At 52.2% G+C, this 23,378-nt stretch overlaps 1 protein-coding gene across 3 annotated transcripts in view; it reads right to left on the bottom strand.

The window, feature by feature from the left end:
* NDEL1 (nudE neurodevelopment protein 1 like 1) overlaps positions 1-23,150 on the bottom strand; it is a 36,740-nt gene extending 13,590 nt beyond the window's left edge. Inside the window, exons 1-6 of one of the 3 annotated variants that reach the window (XM_054394035.1) lie at positions 23,120-23,150; positions 8,780-8,877; positions 7,143-7,296; positions 5,391-5,539; positions 3,118-3,254; positions 750-923 (exon numbers count right to left, since the gene is read on the bottom strand). In XM_054394035.1, the coding sequence (XP_054250010.1) occupies positions 750-923; positions 3,118-3,254; positions 5,391-5,539; positions 7,143-7,296; positions 8,780-8,865 (700 nt within the window). In that variant the 5' untranslated portion in view covers positions 8,866-8,877; positions 23,120-23,150. Of the gene's footprint in view, positions 1-749; positions 924-3,117; positions 3,255-5,390; positions 5,540-7,142; positions 7,297-8,779; positions 8,878-16,866; positions 16,888-22,558; positions 22,627-23,119 lie in introns of those variants that run through there. The other 2 variants (XM_054394036.1, XM_054394037.1) reach the window with 2 other exon arrangements.
* Positions 23,151-23,378: the final 228 nt, after the last annotated feature.

The following is a 23,378-nucleotide window of genomic DNA, read 5'->3' as shown; positions in this document are numbered from 1 at the left end:
AACACAACACATTCTGTTATACTCCACTCCTCCATGGTTCTGTTTCTTTTAATTATTAAATTAAATCAATCACCTCCTGCAGGGGAAAATGAATCTAAAATCCTGCCACAGCCTGTTCCTGTAATCACCCCCCAGCAGCACACACACCAGCCATGGGAAAAGGGAAAAGCTTAGCTCCTGCCCACTGCCTTCTTCCCCTCTCTCCAGGCAGAGTTCAGGCACTCTCCACCTGCAAGGCTGCTGGATTCTTCTAATCCAGACAGAATCTCCTCTAATTTGGAAAATAATGTAGTAATCCTTGTGATTGTTCAGAGCCTTCCAGATGGGGAAGGGGAGTAACACCCTGCTGCTGACAAGAGAAAACAGGACCCCTGGAAAGTATGGGTGTTAAGACAACCCAGACCTTGGAATTGCTGCCCACCAGTTACTCAGCTGTGCTGCTCCAGATTTAAGCAGAAACAGCAGCGACTGCACTTCCTGCAATCCCAGATGTCCTCAGTGCTCTACCTCCCTGTCCCTCCGAAGCTGCATCTAAGCTTCACTGTCCTTCTTTTCCAGGCTACTTACTCATTGCTCCTCTTCAATGTCCCAGTGCTGCCCCAGGATTCAAACACCCCTTACACACTGCCTGTGGGATCTATAGGTGCCCACATTTCCCTCGAGCACCAAGCACCTGCTCTGAAACGGTCTGGCAGGAGCTGAACGTGCTGCCCCAACAGCTGCAGACAGCTTCTGAGAAGGGACTCTACCTTTTGGGGAAGGAAAACTGTTCTCTGATCCTTTTCCAACGGGTGTGGCTGGCAAAGACAGAGATGCTTGGACAGCTGAGTCCATCTTCTCACAGTCTAGAGTTGGAGAACTGGGTGCTGACTTCCGGGTGACCTCCTGCTGCCTCTCCCGTACCGCTAGCTCTTGCCGTAAGTCTGCGGGGTCAGAGAGGGAAAATCTTGGTGACCAGTTCCTCCAACAAACAGCACCTCCTCCAACAAACACTCTTGCTAGTCGTTTGGGAGGGAGGAGGAGGAGGAGACAGTTTACAACCACCCTAGATTAACTGCATGCTGTTTGCTTCCTCCAGCAGCGAGGACACCCTCACCTCAGAGCAGTCCCCAGCCTCGTACCATCACCTCCTGTTACAGCTGGGAGCAGAGTAGTAGCAAACAGAGACCTCTCAGGGTCTGGCTGTGGAGTCCCAGCAGCCTGCATGGTCCCAGAGCCCACAGCAAGGCACTCAGCCTCAGTGGGGAACCCCATCAGAAGTGCAAGTCACAGGATCAGAGGATCACAGGATGCTAGGGGTTGGAAGGGACCTCCAGAGATCCTCCAGTCCAATCCCCTGCCAGAGCAGGAGTATAGAATCCAGCACAGGTCACACAGGAACACATCCAGATGGGGCTGGAAAGGCTCCAGAGAAGGAGACTCCACAACCTCTCTGGGCAGCCTGTTCCAGTGCCCTGGGACCCTCACAGTAAAGAAGTTCCTCCTCCATGGAAAGTGTGTCACAAACTCCTGCCAAACTGTGACCAGCTCCTACCCACACACAGCTTGGATAAGGGAGGAATGACCTCTTCCCAAGTTTTCCAATTCCCCACATTTTTCTTCCAGTTAATAATCCACAGAACTCTAAAGCAGCCAAAGGGTGGTATCCAGTTTCTTGATGATCCTCAGCAAGTAAAAAGAGTAAACTGGAGAGGCTGGGTAGGCCACATCTCAGGGAAAGAGACTGAAGATGAGGAAAATTCTGTGAATATCTATTAGAAAAGGCAAAGCTTCCTAAGGTGGAGATGAAGAATTCTTCACTATGAGGGTGGTGAGACACTGGCACAGGTTGCCCAGGGAGGCTGTGGATGCCTCTCCTCCCTGGAGGTGTTCCAGGCCAGGCTGGATGAGGCCTTGAGCAAGCTGTGCTGGTGGGAGGTGTCCCTGCCCATGGCAGGGGGTTGGCACTGGATGAGCTTTAAGGTCCCTTCCAACCCAACCCACTGAAGGATTCTTTGGAATGTAAAATTTAACTTTTCATATTTATTATAAAAACTCTGTGCTTCCAACAGAGGTTTTCCATTCATTGGTTCAAAGAGGTTCAGAATGGAGGAGAAGAAGAAGAAGAAAGCCACAGCCTGTTGGGGTGTGACTTACACTCAGATCAAGGCCCCAGGTGAGGAATTATTTTAGAAGGCTTTGCTTTGGAGTCACCACTGATGCCTGCACTACATGAAAAGATTGTCCCCACTATCACAGAGATCAGTTTCCATCAACCATCAAAAAATGCTTCCCCAGCACCCTCAGCATGAAACACACTGGGGAAGTCCTAATTCTTGATCACATCACATTTGGGGATCTTCTCAATGCTGATCAATACCTAAGAGGGCAGGAGGCAAGAGGAGGGGCCAAGACACAGGGAACAGATTGGATCCCAGGAGGTTCCATCTGAAGAGGAGGAGAAACTTCTCTGTTGTGAGGGTGCTGGAGGCCTGGAGCAGGCTGCCCAGAGAGGTTGTGAAGTCTCCTCTGGAGAGCTTCCCCACACAGCTGTGCATTGTGATCCTGGGCAAGCTGCATGGGTGGCCCTGCTTGAGCAGGGGGATTGGACTGATTTCCAGCAGTCCCTTCCAACCCCTACTAACCTGGGACATCACAGAACATTATCCTGAAGGTCCCTCCCTGTCCCACAGTCTCTACTGGACTATCTTAAATAAACCAGGCAATTTCCAAGAGGTTCAGAGGAAGCACAGCAGACAGGCTTTCCACAGACAGTTATTTAACCACCCAGCATGCATTTCCCTGACATTTCCTCTGCTTTTCTTTCCTCTGCAAGGCACAATCCCATCCTGCGTGGCAACTTTTGAAGCACACTGGAGCCTCAACATGCAGAACACAGCATTTTTGTACTCACCTGTGTTAAAAATCCCCAATCAATCTGATATTAATTTTGCCCTGCATGAGGAAATTTTCCCTCTGAGCTACCCTGGGCATACAAAGAACAGAAAAGAGCCAGAGCTTATGTTACACATCCAGTTCAGGTCTCATGACCTGAGGCTCTCTCTAAACATGAGCTTTGTTGTCTGGTAGGAGGCCAACAACATACAAAAACACACAACTCATCAAGCCAGCCATTACCTCTTGCTTCATCCTTTAATCTCTGTACAGAAACTAGCAAGGACTCCTTGTCATCCAGTTCACTTTCTAAAAAGGCATTTCTCTCAATAGCTTGGTTCAGCCTTTGTTCAAAGTCTTCCAATGAAACTATTGTTGCCCTAGAAACAAAATCCAGAATATTAGGTTCTTCAGTTCAGCTCACCAAAAAAAAAAAAAAAAAAACCCACAACCTATTCAAAAACTGAATGGAGGGAAAAAAAATTGTTAGCAGGGGCTACATTGAAGTCAGGCATTTGAAAGCTATGGAACTGCTTCTTAAAAAGGACTTACAAACTCCAAAGAAGCAGGGGATAGGATGAACAGAAAATGATAGCATCTGTCTCTCAGGGATGTACCAAAGAGCTGGGAAAGAGCCAATCCACTGAACCCATCTCCATTTTTACCCAAGCCATGATCCAAAGGCAGTGTTAGATTAGTTACTCTGTAATTCATAGATTCATAGAATGCATTGGTTTGGAAGGGACCTTCAAGATCATCTACTCCAACCCTCCTGCCATGGGCAGGGACACCTCCCACTAGATCAGGCTGTCCCAAGACCCTGTCCAACCTGTCCTTGAACACCTCCAGGGAGGGGAAATCCATGACCTCCCTGGACAACCTGTTCCAGTGTCTCACCACCCTCACTCTAAAGAATTTCTTCCTAATCTCCAGTCTAAATCTCCCTTCCTCAAGCTTCAATCCATTGCCTCTTGAGTGAGGTGACTCTCCCCCTTTGCTCTGCTCTGCTGAGACCCCGCCTGCAGCACTGTGTCCAGTTCTGGGGCCCCCAGCACAAGGTGGGCTTGGAACTGTTAGAGAGTCCACAAGAGACCATGATCTGGGTTGGAGAACCCCTCCCTGTGGGGACAGGCTGGGAGAGTTGGGGCTGTTCAGCTTGGAAAAGAGAAGACTCTGGGGAGACCTTAGAGCAGCCTTCCAGTACCTGAAGGGGGCTACAGGAGAGCTGGGGAGGGATTTGTGACAAGGACTGGTTGTGGAGATCTTTTCTCAATGATTCTCTGATTTAATCAGTACATCAGCTCAGCTGGGGCTGTACTGCCCAGAGCTCTGGACAGGCAACATCCTGCAGCTGGACTCAATGATCTTAGAGGTCTTTTCCAACCTAAACAATTCCATGATCCTATCACCCCAGGGAGAGTGGAAAGCAGGGCACTGGGATGTTACCTAAGACCCAGTTCGTGCTATGGCACCAGCAGGACAGCTCATGTGTGTCAAAAGCTAGTCATGAGGTTAAAAGCCTTGTGGAAACAAGGCCTCAGCTCTCAGATCTCTTTGCCAGATAGCCAAAGGCTCATTCCTGGTCCCAGTGAATGAGTGGCAGGAGTCCCATTCAGTCAAAGGGAAGCATGACCTAGCCCAGAGCTGGGTGTTTCTGCCTCAGCCTGCTGGTCTCAGGCACTACCACAGGACATGCTCACTCCCCAGCCACTAAGCTCTGGCACAAGGGAAGAGGAGACTCCTTTGGCCTGTTTGAAAGGGACTATGTAAAGCATCAGCTTCTTGCTTCAAAGGGGCTTTTGAGCTACAGGGATCACAAAGACAATAGAAAAGTCACCTAGCTGGTAGTATCCAAAGCAGTGCTCTGGCCTGGCTTGCTTTGCAAGCCTATGTTCATCACAGGAGCACAAGGAGCAAGCAGCTTTTTGCCCTTCCTGTTGCAGCCAAGCTGGTGAAGGGCCTTCAACACAAGTCTGGTGAGGAACAGCTGAGGGAACTGGGGTTGCTGAAGAGGAGACTGAGGAGAGACTTCACTGTCCTCTACTACACCCTCAAAGGAGCTTGGAGTAAGGTGGAGGTCAGCCTCTTCTCACCCACAAGTGACAGGACAAGAGGAAATGGCCTCAAGTGCTACCAGGGAAGGTTCAGGTTGGATATTAGGAAAAATTTATTCCCAGGAAGGGCTCTCAGACACTGAAACAGACTGCCCAGGAAGGTGGTGGAGTCACCATTCCTGAAGGGGTTTAAAAGAGGCATGGTTGTGGTGCTGAGGGACATGGTTTAGTGGCAGGGGCTTAGCAGCAGTGGTGGCATGGTGAGTAGGTGAGTGGTTGGACTGGATGATCTCAAAGGTCTCTTCCAACCTCAACAGTTCTATGGTTCTAGCAGCTGCAAGACAGAATCAGCTAGCAGCTGATGGAGGTGAGCTCCACAGGGTGAACTGCACTGTACAAAGCGAGTAGCAAAGGAAAGAGCTGGTGAGAACTGTAAGGGCAGGAGAGGTTTGCAGCCTTCACCTCTTTGCACGTTCCAAGTCATCGTTGGCCTGCTCCAGCTCCCTCACATACTTATGCAGCTGGTCTTTGATGGCCCGTGTCTGGCTCAGGTCATCCTCCAACAATGACACTTGCTTGTAGCTTTGCACATGCTGGTGCTCCAGTTTCTCCTGAAAGCAAGCAGCAGCAAGATAAGGATCAGGCTCACACGCTCAGGTCAGCAGCAGTACCCCAGGACAAAGGCAGCCCCACACTGCCTGCAGGCTGCTGATGTGGGAGTGCAGGGCAAGCACTGGAGTTAGAAGGAACAGACTCTGGCCATCAGAGCTGGCCACAAGTGCTGCATTGTGTACAGCCATCCTGCCATGACTCAGCTGGCAGCTCAGAGATCTGCATCTGCTCCCAACAGCCTGTGCTGACAGCTGCTCTGAAGCCTCCAACGTTTAGGAAGCCAGGGAGAAACCCAACAGCACAGCCTCCCTGGCAGTACCTCTCCTCTGACAACAGCCATGCTGTATGCAGAACTTGTCTGACATCTGAAAGCCATGGGAACCTGAGCAACACCTCCACAATCAGCATGGGAGAGTTGTTTGGGTTGCAAAAGACCTTTAAGATCAGGGAGTCAAATCATTACCCCAGTCCTCAAATCTCAGCATGGAAGGGACCTCTGGAGATCATCCAGTCCAACCCCTCATACTAAAGCAGGGCACCCACAGCAGCTTGCCCAGGAGCACAATGCCCAGCTGGGGTTTGGAATCTCTCCAGGCAAGGAGACTCCACAACCTCTCTGGGCAGCCTGCTCCAGGCCTCCAGCATCCTCCCACCAAAGTTTCTCCTCCTGTTCAGATGGAGCCTTTTGGGATCAGTTTGTGCCCACTGCCCCTTGGTCCTGTCCCTGGGCACCACTGACAAGACTCTGGCCCCATCCTCCTGCCTCCCACCCTTTAGCTCTTGCTGAGTATTGATCAGATCCCCTCTCAGGCTTCAGATCCCCTTCTGCAGGCTCAACAGCCCAAGCTCCAAAGCCTTAAACAACTGGAAGAATTCATTCCCAAGCACCTGTGCCAGCTCTGAGGGTGCACACAAGGGGTGACCTTGCAGATACAGCTGGGACTGGACATGTGAACAAGTAACCCCAATGACTTTATTCCCAACCTTTGCTTTCACTAAGACAGCTCAAGACTGCCAAACCCAAGGCTTTTCCAAGATTCCAAGAGGCAAGAACTTGTTAATCAGTTAAATGAAGACATCAGTTAAAAGCCACCTCCTGCATACACACAGACCCTTATGCAATCCTGGCTCCACTGGTAAAGAATGAGGAGAGACTCTCCCTGACAGATGTGCACAGGTCACCCATCTTCAGCTTGCTTTCAGGTCTCATAAATCCAAAGAGACCCTCTGGGCAAAGCAAACCCCAGCATGCAAAGAAATATGACCACAGAGTGGGCTGACAAACATACTTGTGCTGCCTGCCCTGTTGCTATGCTGACGTTGTCCATGGAACTAACAAAGCTCCCCCTTGGCAAAGGCTGGAGAATCCAAACAGAGCACAGGCTCCACGACAAAGAGTTCCATGATGTGAACAAGAAAACTTCCACCAGAACTTCCCTTGGGAAGCTGCTGGCCTTATTTGGTGTACACAGCATCCTCAGGTCTGAGGCAACTCATTACCTCATTTGGCTTTTCAGCAACCACAAACAGACCCAGACAATCTAAAAGGAGATCCAAGACTCAGCTGCAAGCAGCAGCAATGCTATCACAGACAGGACCTACCTTTAATGTTTCCACTTCACACTTCAGTCTTTGGTTATCTGCTTGCAAATCTCGATTCCTCTGCTCAGCTTGCACTAGTTGTGCCTCCAACTCAGCTTCTAACTCTCTGCTTCCCTCCTGAAACTCAGCCAGCTCTTCACGAGCTTCCTGGAAGCTGCAAGGAGAGGAGATTTCACCAGTGGAAAATCCAACATCTCCCAAGTTACAACAAAATCCACAGCACTTTGAAACCAGTAAGCTGGAAAAAAACCAAGAGTTTTCAGGCACCTAAGTGTCACCCACAGCCCTCTAACCACTTTGAAAACAGTAAGCTGGAAAAAAAAACAAGAGATTGAAAGCACTTAAGTGTCACCCACAGCCCTCTGAGGAGGGAAAAAAAAAATGAGGAGACAGAGAAATTATGTTAAGCTGAGCTATAGAAGGAAATGAATTTTCTTACATCAAACAAACAGCCCCATGAAATGTGTGTGAATACAACCCTGTACCAAGGGGATCCATGGAAGCCTGGCAACAGCTTTGTACTCCATTAGGTTTCACTGTGAGAGGACCCGAGGGAGTCAATGGACTGAACAAGCCTTTAACCTGATTTTGGTTAAGGGCTGTAACAGAGAGCAAGTTTCTGGAGCTCTGCACCACCTGGAAGCTGAAGGTTGTTGAAAAGCATGAAGGTTTGAAGCTGAGGGTTGCTGCTGAGCACCATGGCAGGCAGCCAGCACATACCTACCTCATACCTCTGCAAGTTATTAACTACTAGAAGGAGCCACTCCACATACTTTTCTTATTAAATTTGCATCTTTACCACAGCTCTTAGCAAGCAGCAGAGAAAACCAACAAGGCTTTAGGAAACAACACAGCCAGTGATGCTCCAGACAGAATTTCCTGACGCCCAGGAATAGCCTAGGGTTCTCCACAAGGAGAGGTCTCTCCACATGCTCAACACCTCCCCATCCAAAACCAAAAAAATCCCCAAACCAAGCATAAATGCAGCTTGCTGGTAGGGCTTGAAAGAGGTTGAAGTGACTACACCTGGACTGCAAAAAAGGCTTTCCAAAGAAGATTAACTGGGAGCCTCCTCCACTGCCCCTGTTACTCCCAAAAAGCCCCAGGCAAACCCCACCCCAACAAGAAGCACAGCTCTACTCAGGGAAACCACCTTTCCTGTTGTGCTTGGTAAACAAAAAGCCCTCTGCCCTCCCAAGAAAAGAGGGAAACCTTCAGTTCAGGCTGGACTACAAGGTACAGACAGCAGCTCAGCCACTGTTCACACCAAGAATTCAAATGCAAGAAACTTGAGGGAACAGCAATGATACAAGGCAAGCCCAAAGGCACCTTCTCATGATAAAACACCAAGATACCACTTAAGGCAGCACTTTAATTATGCAAAGATGCACATGACAGCAGAAGGGCTCTGCTCAAACAAGCTGCAAACATAGCCTGGGGGTCACGGCACGGTAACACGGGGCGAGAAACACTCAGCTCCCACGAGGCTGCAAGTGCTGAGGCTCAATTTAAAGCTGGAAATGCAGAGGTGGTTTCTGAAATATCTAATCCCCATCTTGGTGCAGTGTTGGAGAGACAGATTAAGCAAAATATTGGTCATTAAGAACCAAACCCAGCCTGCAAAGCTACCCCAGTACCTTTGTTTGTACTTCAAGGAAAGCTCTTTCCAATACGCAGTTTCCTCCTTTGGACTCGAGAATGTTGGGATTTCTTCACTGTCCATGATCAACAGGACCTGCAGGACACAAACACAACACACTCAGCATGAACAGGCAGGCAGACTGCTCCTGAAACTGCTCCCAAGCACTGGGCTGCATCAACACAGCCTCTCTGACAGCAGCATCCGGACTTGGCAGCCACCAGCGGGATGTTACCGATCCCTGAGCAGCAGCATTCAGCACTGAAACCTGCCCCAGCAAGCCATGGGACTTCATCCAGCTTCTTCTGCAGGAGCCTGGAACAAGACTGGAAATCTGGGCTGCATTTTGTACTTAATGCCACAAGCTCCCTCAGGACCACAGGTGGTCAGGAAAGTCAGATTCACAGCGAGCAGCTTCCACTTTGCTTGATAAAATGTTCTTAAGGAGATTCTTCCTCCTGCCAGGAGAGCTGCAAAGGTGTGGAAGCCACAAGGGCAAACACTCTGAGGTCAGCCACCAACTGCTGTGCTGCAGAGATTATAATTCAGAGATGCACAGAATGGTTTGGATTGGAAGGGTTCATCCAATTCCAACCCCCTGCCATGGGCAGGGACACCTCCCACCAGCCCAGCTTGCTCAAGGCCTCATCCAACCTGGCCTTCAACACCTCCAGGGAGGGGACATCCACAGCCTCCCTGGGCAACCTGTGCCAGTGTTTCCCCACCCTCACTCCAAAGAATTTCTTCCTCATCTCCAGTCTGTATCTCCCCTCTTCCAGCTCAAAGCCATTGTCCTTCATCCTGGCACTCCCAGCCCTTGTTTAAAAGTCCCTCCCCAGCTCTCCTGTAGCCCACTTCAGGTACTGGAAGGCTGCTTTAGGGTCTCCCTGGAGCCTTCTTTTCTCCAGGCTGAACAGCCCCAAATCCCTCAGCCTGTCCTCATAGAGGAGGTTCTCCTGCCCTCTGATCATTTTCATGGCCCTATGCTGAGTCCTGGTTAATTCCTGCTTTCAAGTAAATCATGCAGGTAACAGAAGTTACTCACAAAGTTTTCTCCCCCTGTCCTCTCAAACCCACACAAGAAAGATCATTCTCTCAAAGTTCCATGGCCATAGAATCAACCAGGTTGGAAGTGACCCCCAAGATCCTCCAGTCCAACCTATCACCCAGCCCTATCCAATCAACCAGACCATGGCACCAAGTGCCTCATCCAGGCTTCTCCTGAACACCTCCAGGGATGGTGACTCCACCACCTCCCTGGGCAGCACATCCCAATGACAAATCTCTCTCTGTCAAGAACTTCCTCCTCACATCCAGCCTAGACCTCCCCTGGCACAGCTTGGGACTGTGTCCTCTTATTCTGCTGCTGGTTGCCTGGGAGAAGAGCCCAACCCCCACCTGGCTACAACCTCCCTTCAGGTAGTTGTAGACAGCAATGAGGTCTGCCCTGAGCCTCCTCTTCTCCAGGCTGAACACCCCCAGCTCCCTCAGCCTCTCCTCACAGGGTTTGTGTTCCAGACCCCTCACAGCTTCCTTGCCCTTCTCTGGACACCTTCCAGTACCTCAACATCTCTCTTGAACTGAGGAGCCCAGAACTGGACACAGCACTCAAGGTGTGGCCTGAGCAGTGCTGAGCACAGGGCAGAATAACCTCCCTTGTCCTGCTGGCCACACTGTTCCTGATGCAGGCCAGGATGCCATTGGCTCTCCTGGCCACCTGGGCACACTGCTGGCTCCTGTTCAGCCACTATCAACCAGCACCCCCAGGTCCCTCTCTGCCTGGCTGCTCTCCAGCCTGTAGCACTGCCCGGGGTTGTTGTGGCCAAAGTGTAGAGCCCTGCACTTAGCCTTGTTAAATGCAGGGTTCTACACTTTGGCCACAACATGCATGTCAGACAACAGAGCTTCCCTTCCCACTGCAAGGCAGCATAACCATGCTCTGTGGATGAGGACCTCCCTTCTTCAGCTGCCTAGACCACAAGGTGCCATTTGATTGTTGCTTGGCTGTGAGCCAGGGTAAGAGACAACCCAGCAGGCAGGCTTTGTACTGCTGCTCAACAACAGAGCAGTGCACAGACCAGGGGGCACAAGAGGCCTTGACACACACGGGGGGCTCAGAAGCTGGTGAAGAGGATGAAGAGAGGCTGAGAGTTGGGGTTCAGCCTGGAGAACAGAAGGCTCCAGAGAGACCTTCTGGAGGCCTTGCAGTGCTTCAAGGGCTGAGTATAAAGCTGGGGACAGAGTTTTGATCAGGGCCTGTGGTGACAGGACAAGGGGGAATGGTTTGAAATTCAAAGAGGGTGATTCAGACTGGAGAGAAGGAAGAAATGTTTGACCCTGAGGGTGGTGAGAGCCTGGCTCAGGTCACCCGGAGAGGTGGGAGCTGCCCCATGGCTGGCACCATTGCAGGTCAGGCTGTGTGGGGCTGTGAGCAACCTGCTCTGGTTGCAGATGTTCCTGCTGAGTGCAGGGGGTTGGACTGGATGACTTCTAAAGATCCCTTCCCACCCAAGCCAGTCTGAGGTTCTCCAAGTGGTGGTGATGGTCCTGTCATTCAAAGCAGGATGAAGAGAGACACTCAGTCAGACACAGCTGTGACCACAGCCAGGAGATGCAGCACACCGAGCTCTCCCCCAAAAAGCAAAGGCTCACATTCTGTTACTAACATCCAGAAGAGAACAAGCTGAAACCAGCCTCTGCCCTGTCTGAAGCTCACATCAAGCTCATCCATCAGTGACAGCTGACCTAGGAGTCCTGACCTTCACACTCTCCAGGCATCAATAGCCAATGCTTCAGGCCTCAAATCAGCACACTGATGTGTCCTGCTTCTCAGTGACCCACATCTCAGACACCCAAAAGTGGGACAAAACAATGCCAGGCTTTCATCAAAGGGCACACAGGCTCGTTCCAGGGACTGGCACTTAGCTTGCACACCAAGTGAGGCAGAACTGGCACCTTTCTTCTCCAGCTACCACTACAACAAGCCAAGGGCAGGGGATCAGCTTGAGGTGCTGAGTACCTCAAACACTCCCCAGCTCTGGCACTGTGTTTATTTAACTTCACAGCTGTATGGCAGAAGCAAGTCTGTCATGAATCAAGTCTCTATGTTGCCTGACTGCTGTGGTTTCCTTTTCTGCACTGCTCTGTGCTGAGGAAATAAAACCAGGTGGAGCCATGCTGATACCCTCAGCACAGATGCTTGCCCAGGGAGATTGTGGACACCTCATAGATTCATAGAAGGAGTTGGGTTGGAAAGGACCTTAAAGATCACCTCCTTCCAACTCCCCTGCCCTGGCCAGGGACACCTCCCACTAGCCCAGGTTGCTCATGGCTCCATCCAACCTGGACACCTCCAGGGAGGGACTGCCACAATGTCCCTGGGCAACCTGTTCCAGCATCTCACCACCCTTCCTGTGGTAATCTTGGAAGTGTTTAAGACCAGGCTGAATGAGGCTTTGATCAACCTGATCTAGTGGGAGGTGTTCCTTCCATGGCAGGGGGGTTGGAACTAGATGATCTTTAAGGTCCCTTCCAACTCAAACCATTCTCTGGTTCTCTGCTTTTCAGCCCTGCTGGAACTCTTCAGATGAAAACTTGTTTGGCTGCACTTGTTCCAGCTGCTGTGCCTGACAGCAAGGCACAAACCACAGCACAGGCACAAACCCTAAGTTCTGCACAAAATCCTGTTTGCAGTGGAGGCAGAGCCCATGAATCAGCTCCCAAAGCATGCTGGTTTCACAGCCGGATGCACTGTGGTGAGCAGACATCTCCTGTGGCTCAGGCACACGTCAGGCTGCTCCCCAACTGCCATTCCCATGGCCAGGAATCACAAAATGGTAGGGGTTGGAAGGGGCCTCTGGAGATCACCCAGTCCAACTCCACTGCCAAGGCAGGGTCACCTGGAGAAGGTCACACAGGAACACGTCCAGGTGGGTTTGCAATGTCTCCAGAGAGGGAGACTCCACCACCTCTCTGGGCAGCCTGCTCCAGGGCTCTGTCACTCTTAAATTAAGGAATTCTCTCCTCATGTTTAAGTGGAACTTCTTATGTTCAAGTTTGTGCTCATTGCCCCTTGTCTTGTCTCTGAGCACCATTGAACAAAGCCTGGTCCCATCTTCCTGACACCCACCCTTGAAGTATTGATCAGCATTGATGAGATCCCCCTCAGGCTGCTCTTTGCCAGACTAGAAAGGAAGAGTTGCACAGTTCCATGGTGTCCACATCATCAGTGCTGCACTGAGCTCACTGAAACCCCTTCACTAACTCCTCCTGACCCTTGCCCTCAGAGCACTCAGCTCTGAACTGATGCAAGAATCTGCAAGAAGCAGATTTCTCCCCCAAAAAAAGGCAGCACAGCACAGGGGCAACTCCCACAGTTCCACTGGAGCTGACCTCAGAAGGTGAACAGCCAAGCAAGGCACCCTCAGCACAGCAGGATGTGTTTGGAGAAACAAGGAAGCACCTTACATCATTTCCTAGAAGTAGCTGAGATAAGGTACCAGGGCCAGGACTCCTTCCTGTCTGCTCCTGGGGCACACCCTTGGAAACAAACATCCCAGGAGCCTGCAAACAGGGCAGAGAAGCTGGAGGGGCTGCCTGGGACCCACACACACAGGGCAGAGAAGCTGGAGGGGCTGCCTGGGACCCACACACACAGGGCAGAGAAGCTGGAGGGGCTGCCTGGGACCCACACACACAGGGCAGAGAAGCTGGAGGGGCTGCCTGGGACCCACACACACAGGGCAGAGAAGCTGGAGGGGCTGCCTGGGACCCACACACACAGGGCAGAGAAGCTGGAGGGGCTGCCTGGGACCCACACACACAGGGCAGAGAAGCTGGAGGGGCTGCCTGGGACCCACACACACAGGGCAGAGAAGCTGGAGGGGCTGCCTGGGACCCACACACACAGGGCAGAGAAGCTGGAGGGGCTGCCTGGGACCCACACACACAGGGCAGAGAAGCTGGAGGGGCTGCCTGGGACCCACACACACGGCAGAGAAGCTGGAGGGGCTGCCTGGGACCCACACACAGCAGAGAAGCTGGAGGGGCTGCCTGGGACCCACACACACAGGGCAGAGAAGCTGGAGGGGCTGCCTGGGACCCACACACACAGGGCAGAGAAGCTGGAGGGGCTGCCTGGGACCCACACACACGGCAGAGAAGCTGGAGGGGCTGCCTGGGACCTAGGAGTGCTGTCAGAGTCAACAGCTGCTGGTGCAGGAGGTTCCTGCTGCCCCTCCTCCCCTTCCCTTGTCAAAAGACACTTCCCTTCTAGACCCCAGAAGAGGACTCAGCCCTGTGGTACTTCAGGCCCCTCAGCAGCAGCTCTTTGTGTCCAAGCCCACCTGGCAGGAGCAGAGGGACCTTTCCTATGCCTACCACCCCTTGTTTGGTTGGTTAAGCAGGTGGTGGTTCATGATTACCCACAGCACATGCCCACCATCATGCCTAACACTATCAGCACGGATTTGGGACCTGCATTCTGTACCACATAGACCCCTAGAGCAGATGTCACAGAATGGCAGGTTGGAAGGGACCCCAGGGAGCCACAGATTCACAGACTGCATCAGGTTGGAAGGGACCCTCCAAGCTCACCTTATCCAACCTGCAGGCAGCAGGGACACAGCAAGGCTGATCTTAAATATCTCCAAGGATGGGGCCTCAACCACATCCCTGGGCAACCTGTTCCAGTATCTCACCACCCTCACTGTGCAGACAGATATCCTCCTGATGGCCAACCTTCATTTCCCCAGCTCCAGTTTCAAACCACTGCCCCTCATCCTATTGCTCCATACCCTTCCAAACAGTCTCTCCCCAGCCTTCCCATAGATACCCTTCAGATACTGAAATGCTGCTCTAAGGTCTTCCCTGAGCCTTCTTTCCTCCAGGCTCAACATCAGTATCACCTGGTCCAGTACAACACTGAGCTCCAACACCTGTACTTGAGGTTTTGCACACAGTTACACCAGTGGCCTTCCTTCACATGCATGGGAACAAGATCAAGAGGTAGGAACACCCTAACCCCTGCAAACAAGGCAGTTCAGAGCCAAAATGCTGCTCTGAGAGTCAGGAGGTGCAGACAGCTCCCAAAGCTGCCCCAGCACACATTCCATGAGCAAATCCCTCCACTTCTGCCAGGCCTTGCCTTTCCCCTCTCTTGACAGCACAGAGCTATCTAAGCAGGAGGATTTTCCTGGCAGAAAGCACCTCCCAGGCATTATCAGGACATAACCAGACCATTTTAAGCATCTCACGTGTGGGAGGGGTGTGGATGCCCACAGAATACCAAGAGTTTAACAAAAAACCTGCTTTGCCTCAGCCTGATGCCAGTTGCCCCAGCTCTGGGCATTATGTGAGGAGCTGAGAAGCAGCACAGCAGGTCCCTTCCTATTCAGGGGCTCCTTTGCATCCATGGGGGTGGCAGAATCCAGCCTTTGACAAACACAACAGTGAGGCTTTCAGGACACAGACAAGACAATGCAGCAGCCTCTTCCAGGAAGAACAGGAGCAGGCTGCTGCTGCTGCCCACTCCAATTCATTACACCCCAGCTTAGCATTCAGGCTGTGCCCTGGGAAAAATGCAGCCACATGGGCACCACTCCAGCAGCCAAAGCAGCTCTCAGACAAAACTATGTTCCAAATGTGGTGGTTCTCTTCAACCCCCCCTTTCCAAGGGCTGAGGGACAGAGTAACTCTGCACTGGATAAAGGGAACAGGTTTTCCACACTGCCATCACTCTAGAAAATGCAGCTTGTGGGTTAAGAACTTCCCTAAAGCCAGAGGAGTTTGTACAGAATAAATCTGGTTTTCCATGTCCAAAAGAGGCCTTGTAGTACGTATAGAGGGCTGCAGGAGAGCTGGGGAGGGACTCTTGACAAGGGCTTATAGTGACAGGATGAAGGGCAATGGCTTTGACCAGGAAGAGGGGAGACTGAGACTGAAGATTAGGAAGAAATTCTTTAGAGTGAGGGTGGTGAAAAACTGGAACAAGTTGCCCAGGGAGGTTGTGGATGCCTCCTCCCTGGAGGTGTTCAAGGCCAGGCTGGATGAGGCCCTGAGCAATGTGGGCTGGTGGGAGGTGTCCCTGCCCATGGCAGGGGATTGGAACTGGATGATCCTGAAGGTCCCTTCCAACCCAAACAATTACAGGATTCTACAAAAAGCATCCTTACAAGTGAGATGCTTCAGGATCCTCTGGTGTTACAAGAGCCAAAAGCTGGATCAAAGGTAGGAGAATGAACTGAACTAACCTGCAGATGATATTCTCAAGTATCATTGAATCCCAGAAAGGTTTGGATTGGAAGAGACCTTTAAAGCTCACCCAGTCCAACCCCTGCACTCAGCAGGGACATCTGCAGCCAGAGCAGGTTGCTCACAGCCCCAAACAACCTGACCTGCACTGGTGCCAGCCATGGGGCAGCTCCCACCTCCCTGGGAAACCTGGGCCAGGCTCTCACCACCCTCAGGGTCAAACATTTCTTCCTTCTCTCCACTCTCAATCTCCCTCTTGTAGTTCCAAACCATCCCCCCTTGTCCTGTCACATCAGGCCCTGCTCAAAAGTCTGTCCCCAGCTTTCTGCTCAGCCCTTTCAGCACTGCAAGGCCACCAGAAGGTCTCCCTGGAGCCTTCTCCTCTCCAGGCTGCCCAAGCCCAACTCTCTCAGCCTGGCTCCCAGCAGAGGGCTTCCAGCCCTGCCAGCATTGCTGTGGCCTCCTCTGGCCCTGCTCCAGCAGGTTTCTGTCTGTGCTGTGCTGAGGGCTCCAGAGCTGCCCCAGCACTGCAGGGGGGGTGTGAGCAGAGCACAGCAGAGGGGCAGAATCCCCTCCCTGCCCCTGCTGCCCACACTGCTGGGGATGAGTCCAGGCCAGGCTGGGGCTGGGCTGGCAGCACTTGGTGCCAGCTCATTTCCAGCTTTGCACCCCCAAGTCCTTCTCCTCAGGGCTGCTCTCCAGCCTTTTATCCCCAGCCTATGCTGAGAGGTAGCTGAAGGAATCTCAAGTTCAGGGTCAAGCTGAGCTCTTTAAGGAGCCACCCTGCAGCTAAGTCACACAAGCACAAACGCAGCTTGAAGCGGAACACAACACTTCAAAACAGCTTCCCGGGCTCTCCACCTGACAGGAGGCTGGTGCTGAGGTTTGGATCAAATATCAGACCAAAACACTGAGCTTGAAACACAACACCATGTTTTGAGTTCTGCCCACCCTTTCCCACAGTCGGGAATCCACTCCTTCCTGTTCCCAAAGCCACATCACTTGGCAGGTGCATGGTGGCAGGGCTGAGCCACAGAAATGTGTTCAAAATGATTCTGAGTGCTGCTGCAGATACCTCAGGATGGATCTGCAGCATCTCCAGTGGCTGGAGAGGTTCTTCCTCATTTTAATCACCTCACACTCTCCCATGTATAATGAGCTTAGCTATGTTTGCCATATGAAGTGAATTCATATCATTTCATGCTCAAGAAGAGGTCACCTTCTGCACGTGAGCAGATCCTCACAGTCCTGCTTGCACAATATATCCAGACACCAAACATGAAGGATGAAGCCCTGGAGCACAGCCCTGTGAGGAGAGGCTGAGGGAGCTGGGGGTGTTCAGCCTGGAGAAGAGGAGGCTCAGGGCAGACCTCATTGCTGTCTACAAATACCTGAAGGGAGGTTGTAGCCAGGTGGGGGTTGGGCTCTTCTCCCAGGCAACCAGCACCAGAATAAGAGGACACAGTCTCAAGCTGTGCCAGGGGAGGTTTGGGCTGGGTGTTAGGAAGAAGTTCTTGACAGAGAGAGATTTGTCATTGGGATGTGCTGCCCAGGGAGGTGGTGGAGTCACCATCCCTGGAGATGTTCAAGAAAATCCTGGATGAGGCACTTAGTGCCATGGTCTGGATGATTGGATAGGGCTGGGTGAGAGGTTGGACTGGAGGATCTTGGAGGTCTCTTCCAACCTGGGTGATTCTATGATTCTAAGCAGAGGCAAAGCTCAGAGGTGCCAAACCACAGTGCTAAGACTCCCTCATCTACACTTTGTTTTCCCACCACTGCAAGCAAAGCAAACGTCCACCGACCTTTGGAATTAAACCAGTATCCACCTAAACCAGGACCCAAGAGATTGCAGCACACCTGCATTAGCAGGGGGGGTGGGACTGGATGATCTCCAGAGGTCCCTTCCAACCCACACTACTGATTCTGCCAAGCTGACATCTGGCCTTCAGCTCGTGAGATAACAGACTGCTGGCTATCAAGAGTGCCCAAACCTGCCAAAAGCCACGTAATGGCTGCAGTCCTCCCCTTCTCCCAGGGAATGAGTGTTGCTGTTGAGTGCTGGCACCATCCAGAGCTGCTGTGGAGAGCAGGAAGAGCTGTCAGCAATCAGCTCTTCTTCCTCACCCCATTTAAGGCTGATTTACTGGCACGAAAGTAGAAGCAAGCTTGTTGTCACCACTCTTCACCTTCTCAATCCATGAGAAGCAACAGGTAGCTCTCATTTAGAATCAGAATCACAGAATTGTTTTGATCATCCAGTCATGTTTTGATCCTTTCATATCATCCAGTCCAACCATCCTCTAACTCTACCAGGTCTGGAGCTAAACCATGTCCCCAGCACTACATCTCTGCATCTCTGAAAGGCCTCCAGGGACAGGGATTCAACCACTTCCCTGGGCAGCCTGTTCCAGTCTTTGAGCACCCTTTTCAGGGCAGGAATTTCTTCTTATGCCCAACCTAACTCGCCCCTGGTGCAACTTGAGGTCGTTTCCTCTCATCCTATCACTTGGTACTAGGGAAAAGAGCCCAACTCCCACCTGGCTCCAACCTCCTTTCTGGGAGCTATAGAGAGATTTCCACCACTCCCCACCTTCTCAAACCACAAGAACCCACAGGTAATCCCCCAAGACCTCTGAAGTTCCTGATTATTTTTTCCAAAACCCAAGCAGGACACAGAGCAAAGGAAGCTGAGCACTCCAGGCCAAAATCAAAGCAAATTCACCTTGGCTTTCACTTATTGTAACATGGAAAACAAACAAAGGCTGTGGATTAGATTTCAGCAGTCGATTTGTGTCTGTTTTCCTCATCCTGAACCAGAAGTGGTCTGGGAGGCTGCCAGAATTCATCACTGCTTCAGAAAGTGAACCACTGGCTTTTCCTGCAAGGCTATTTTTGAACTGGCTGTTCTTGGGTGAACCACAACAAATGCCTCCTCGCCTCTTCCAGCAGCAGCTTTCAGGGGAGGAAGAAAGTCACAGAGCACAGTGTCAGCACAACACCCCTTCCCCTGCTGCAATAAGAAATCCTGCATTTCCATTCAGCATGGGAGGCAGGAGATAACCAAATCCTACCTGAAGGGATTTTGTGCAGGGTTCAGACACAAAGCTTCTGAGATAACCAAACAGCACATAGTAAAGCCTTGTTATCTCAACAGCCTCTTGTGGAGTTGGCCTTATTAAGGAAATAAAGAAGGTCTGCTTTAGACCACAGGGCCAAGACTCACTTTGTGAATATATAACCCCACCCCCCAATATACATAATCCAGTTAGTACTGGGATTCACAGAGTGGTTTGGGTTGGAAGGAACCCCAAAGATCATCCGGTTCCAACCCTCTTGCCACGGGCAGGGATACCTCACACCAGCCCAGGTTGCTCAAGGCCTCATCCAGCCTGGCCTTGAACACCTCCACAGAGGGGACATCCACAACCTCCTCGGGCAGCCTGTTCCAGTGTCTCACCACCCTCATTGTATGCCTTGAAACTAGAAGAAAGGGAATGATGCAAGAAATCTCTTTTCATAATTCAAGCTACAGCTGCCACAGGCATCAGAATTTAGCATCAAAACCCATTTATCCCCTTCCCAAACATGAGAAGTTTAACATCCAAACTCTGCTTGTTCCCAAGGGATGTGTAAAAAAGCAAAACTGAAGAGGTTGGTGCTTCTGATGCAGGTTCAGTGAGTGCAGAGATGAAATAACGGCCACTGGAGATGGGTTGAAGAACAATCTGGGTCTGACCATGAGAACTCTTTGCTCCCAGCACCATACCTGGGAACTCCAGAGGGATGAATCCCTGCAGAGCAGAAAGGTGTGGAGTAAATAGCAAACTGGGAAGGAAATTATATGGATCTGCTTCTCCCTGCCTCAGTCTCTGCTTGCTGGAAAAAACACCTCTTAGGAAGGTCAGTGAGATGTGATGAGCACCAGGAGCACTGATCCTGATTCTACAGCAGAGGCTGAGAGCTGGCACAAGCTGCTAGGGGCCTGCACACCCTGATACCACTCCTGGAGATCATCCACCCAGTGTGCACTTTATCAACCCCACAGCTGCCTGTTTTTCTCTTCAAACCTTGAAAAATTACAGAGCATCCTACCCAGAAGCAATGAGTTTATCAGAAAGCTTGTAACAGACACAGTAAAGAGCTTGAAACAAATGACAGCACATAGGTCCCTTGGGCCTCTCTATTATCTCAGCAATTAATATCATCCCAGTGACAACAGTCCCTGGAAAGGCAGTGGCCAGAGGGTTGAGATGCTTCCAGACACTGCAGAATGACAAGTGACCAAGAAACTGAAAGGAGAAAGCACTTAGCACAGGTTTCTCCCAAGAATTCAGTGGCTTTTACATCTCTGAGGTTCAACCAGTGCCAAGGAGGGGGAAATGGTTTGGAAAAACATGACCCAAAAGCTGGTCACAAGGCAGTCATCAAGAGTAAAGGCCTCAGGTCTCTTCAGTAAGCACTTAACGAGATGAGAGTTAAAAATAAATCCCCAAACTCTGTGTTGATCAGGAGAGGGAAGCAGCACAATCTGCTCCTGAGCTGTATGGACAGAAGAGCCCTGGAGGTGCATGATCACGTCAAGAAAAATGAGCTTTGACGGGCATGTTGAGGGCAGACTGAGACAAGTGCAGCAGAGCAGTGCAAGGAGGATTGCCTGAACACACCTCAGTGTACCCTGACTGTGTCTGTGGTGTCATAAACACCCAAAAGGTCCATAAAAACACCATTTCCTTTCTGGACTCTGACTTTCATTGCTTCTCAGACAGAAAGGTAATAGTGAGAGGAGATAAATAGTACTTTGCTGCTGTACTTTTTGGTAGCCTGCCCCCAGCCATGTCTCCAGAGACAAGACTCCTTCTGGCACCAAGGTCACAGACGTCATCAGTCATGTGCTCTCTCTCCTCTCTGCCTCCACACATACAAGATAAATACACAGCCCAGGCAGGTCTGGCTCTGAAAGCAAGGCAGAGGATCTCTTCCAGAGCAGATCTAGCACTATGAATCCAAAAAACACCCATCCTGCCCTCACCTGTCACATCCCTTACAAATGCAGTGAACTGGCACTATCAGCCTGTGCAGTCACATTGCTGGCACATCCCATTTAAACAGAAATAGAGAAACATCAAAAAGCCTCCCAGCCACTTAATGTGCCCTGGGACAGCTCCTTCCTATCTTTGACGAAACACTGACCTTCACAAGGCCACCTACCCTCTGTGGTGCCCAGGAATTGTTTCTGGGAGAGAAAAAAATAATAATATCTGGTAAGTATCTAAGGAACTCTTCTAATGCAGCTTCAGATATTTAACCACCTCTCAGGCACCCAAAAGTGCCCTCCACACCTCTTCATACTCGTGACCAAGTCTTCAGAGAGAGCAGAGAAGCCCTGAATCATCAAATACTCCCAATCCAAACTGGTCAGGAGCATTGAAGCTGGGCTGTGGGTGGGGGAGGACAGCTCTCCTCCTCCTTCAGAAGCAGAATGAGCTGTACTAATGGGAAGTCATTTAACTGAAGCCTAACCCCAGCAGTGTATTTCCTCTGGTGTCAGCTGTGTTCATCCTTCATGGCATGTCTGCTGCAATTCGGGTCAAACTCATCAAACTGGGAGCACCAGGCAGGGGCTGGTCGAGTTCAGTCATGTTTATACCAAACACAGCAGGACTTGCTAAGCTGAGAGGGAAGGGAGGAAGAGAGGGAGAAAAAACCTCTGAGAAAAACCCTCAACAGAATTACTGAAAAACATTCAACAGAGAGCTGCCCTTGACTGCACCTACTAAATATTCAAAGAGAATGGAGGAAAACTGGATGTCCAGCTTCTTATTAGTGACTGGGAATGGGTGGTGGAAAAATAAACACCTTCTGGGACAAAGCCAGCTCCAGAGGAGGCCTAGTCTCTGCAAAGGGAGCAGCTGTGACAGCCAAGCAAGTCACCCAACTTACCCTGCCACATGTTTTTGTACAGGCACACAAAGTCCCTCTGCATTTGGAAATCGCTCTGAGGAGGCAGTAAAGTCCAAAGCAATTCACCACCATCAAAGCCGTCCTGGCTGCCCTCCTTAGGACAGGGTGAGGATGTACAGAGAGCAGAGCCCACCCAACGTAACCGACTGTCCTCTGCTCTGACACATCACATGAGGAAGGCATTGCCACAGCCCGGGGAAGGCAAGACCCGGGCCTGAGTCACCAGCCGCCTGCAGACCAGAGGAACAGCTGAAGGGCTGGCCGGGCTCCATGGGTCGGGCAGTTCGGCCTTACGCATCCAAACGCAGCGGTTTCGCCCTGCCCCTTGCCAGAGCTGCCTGCCCTCCCTTCCGTCCCCCTGACCCGGGCTGCCCACAGAGTGCTCGCAGGCCGCCGGCCGGCCCTGCCACGAGGCGGGGTGACCGGGGGGCAGCCAGCCGCTATGAAGCGAGAAGGAAACGCGGTCCCATCCCCCGGGCCCGGTGTCGGCGAGCACCCACGGCCCAGGCCCCCCAGCTCCACGCCAGACATGGCTCCTTCCCTCACGCTCAACTGAAAATACCTTTAAAAAGGGGCTCTTTCCCCCGCAGGCCGCTGCTCCTGAGCAGGCAGGGCCGGTCCCGGCGGGGAGGGGAGGCCGGACACCGCGAACCCCCGGCCCCGGCTGCCAGCGGCCCCTCAAGAGGGGACGCGGATGGGGAGGAACCGGCTCTCGTAGGGCGGTGGCCGGGCGGGCAGGGCCGAGCCGGGCCGGACAGTGACAGGCAGTCATATTCACCAATGACAAATGCGGAGGCTGCGCCTTCAGCCAATAGCTCGTAGGGGTGGGTGGGACCTGCCCCGTTGTCAGTTCGCAGCCAATCGGAGAGGGGTGCGGGGCCCGCAGCCCCCGGCACAGCGAGGGGCGACCCCCCTCCGCCCCCACGCCAGCCCTGACCGTGCGCGTCCCCAGGCCGGGCCGGGCCGGGCCGGGCCGGGCCGGGCCGACCCGAACTGAACGGAGTCGAGCCGGGTCAGGTCAAGCCAAGCCAAGCCAAGCCAAGCCAAGCCAAGCCAAGCCAAGCCAAGCAGAGCCGAGCCAAGCTGATCTGAGCCGAACCGAGCCCCGGCCTCTGCCACTCACCGGGACGCATCCCCTGTCACAGCCGCAGCATCGCCCGCCGCCGCCGGCTCTGCCTCATCCGGGCACTGCGGGACGGGCCCGTGATGCAACCGAGGGGCGGGAGCGAGGGGCGGGGCGCGGGGCGGGGTCCCCCCGGGACTGCACGTGCCATGATGCCCAGTTCATCCCGATCCGGACCCGGTACCGGTACCGGCTGGTGCTTCCCGGCCCCTCCTGGCCACCGCCGCCGTCACTCCGGCAGCCCACACGGCCTGAGGTG

This window comes from Indicator indicator, chromosome 29, assembly GCF_027791375.1.
Source record: "Indicator indicator isolate 239-I01 chromosome 29, UM_Iind_1.1, whole genome shotgun sequence".
NCBI lineage: Eukaryota > Metazoa > Chordata > Aves > Piciformes > Indicatoridae > Indicator > Indicator indicator.
This window is presented reverse-complemented; position numbering and strand designations above follow the sequence as displayed.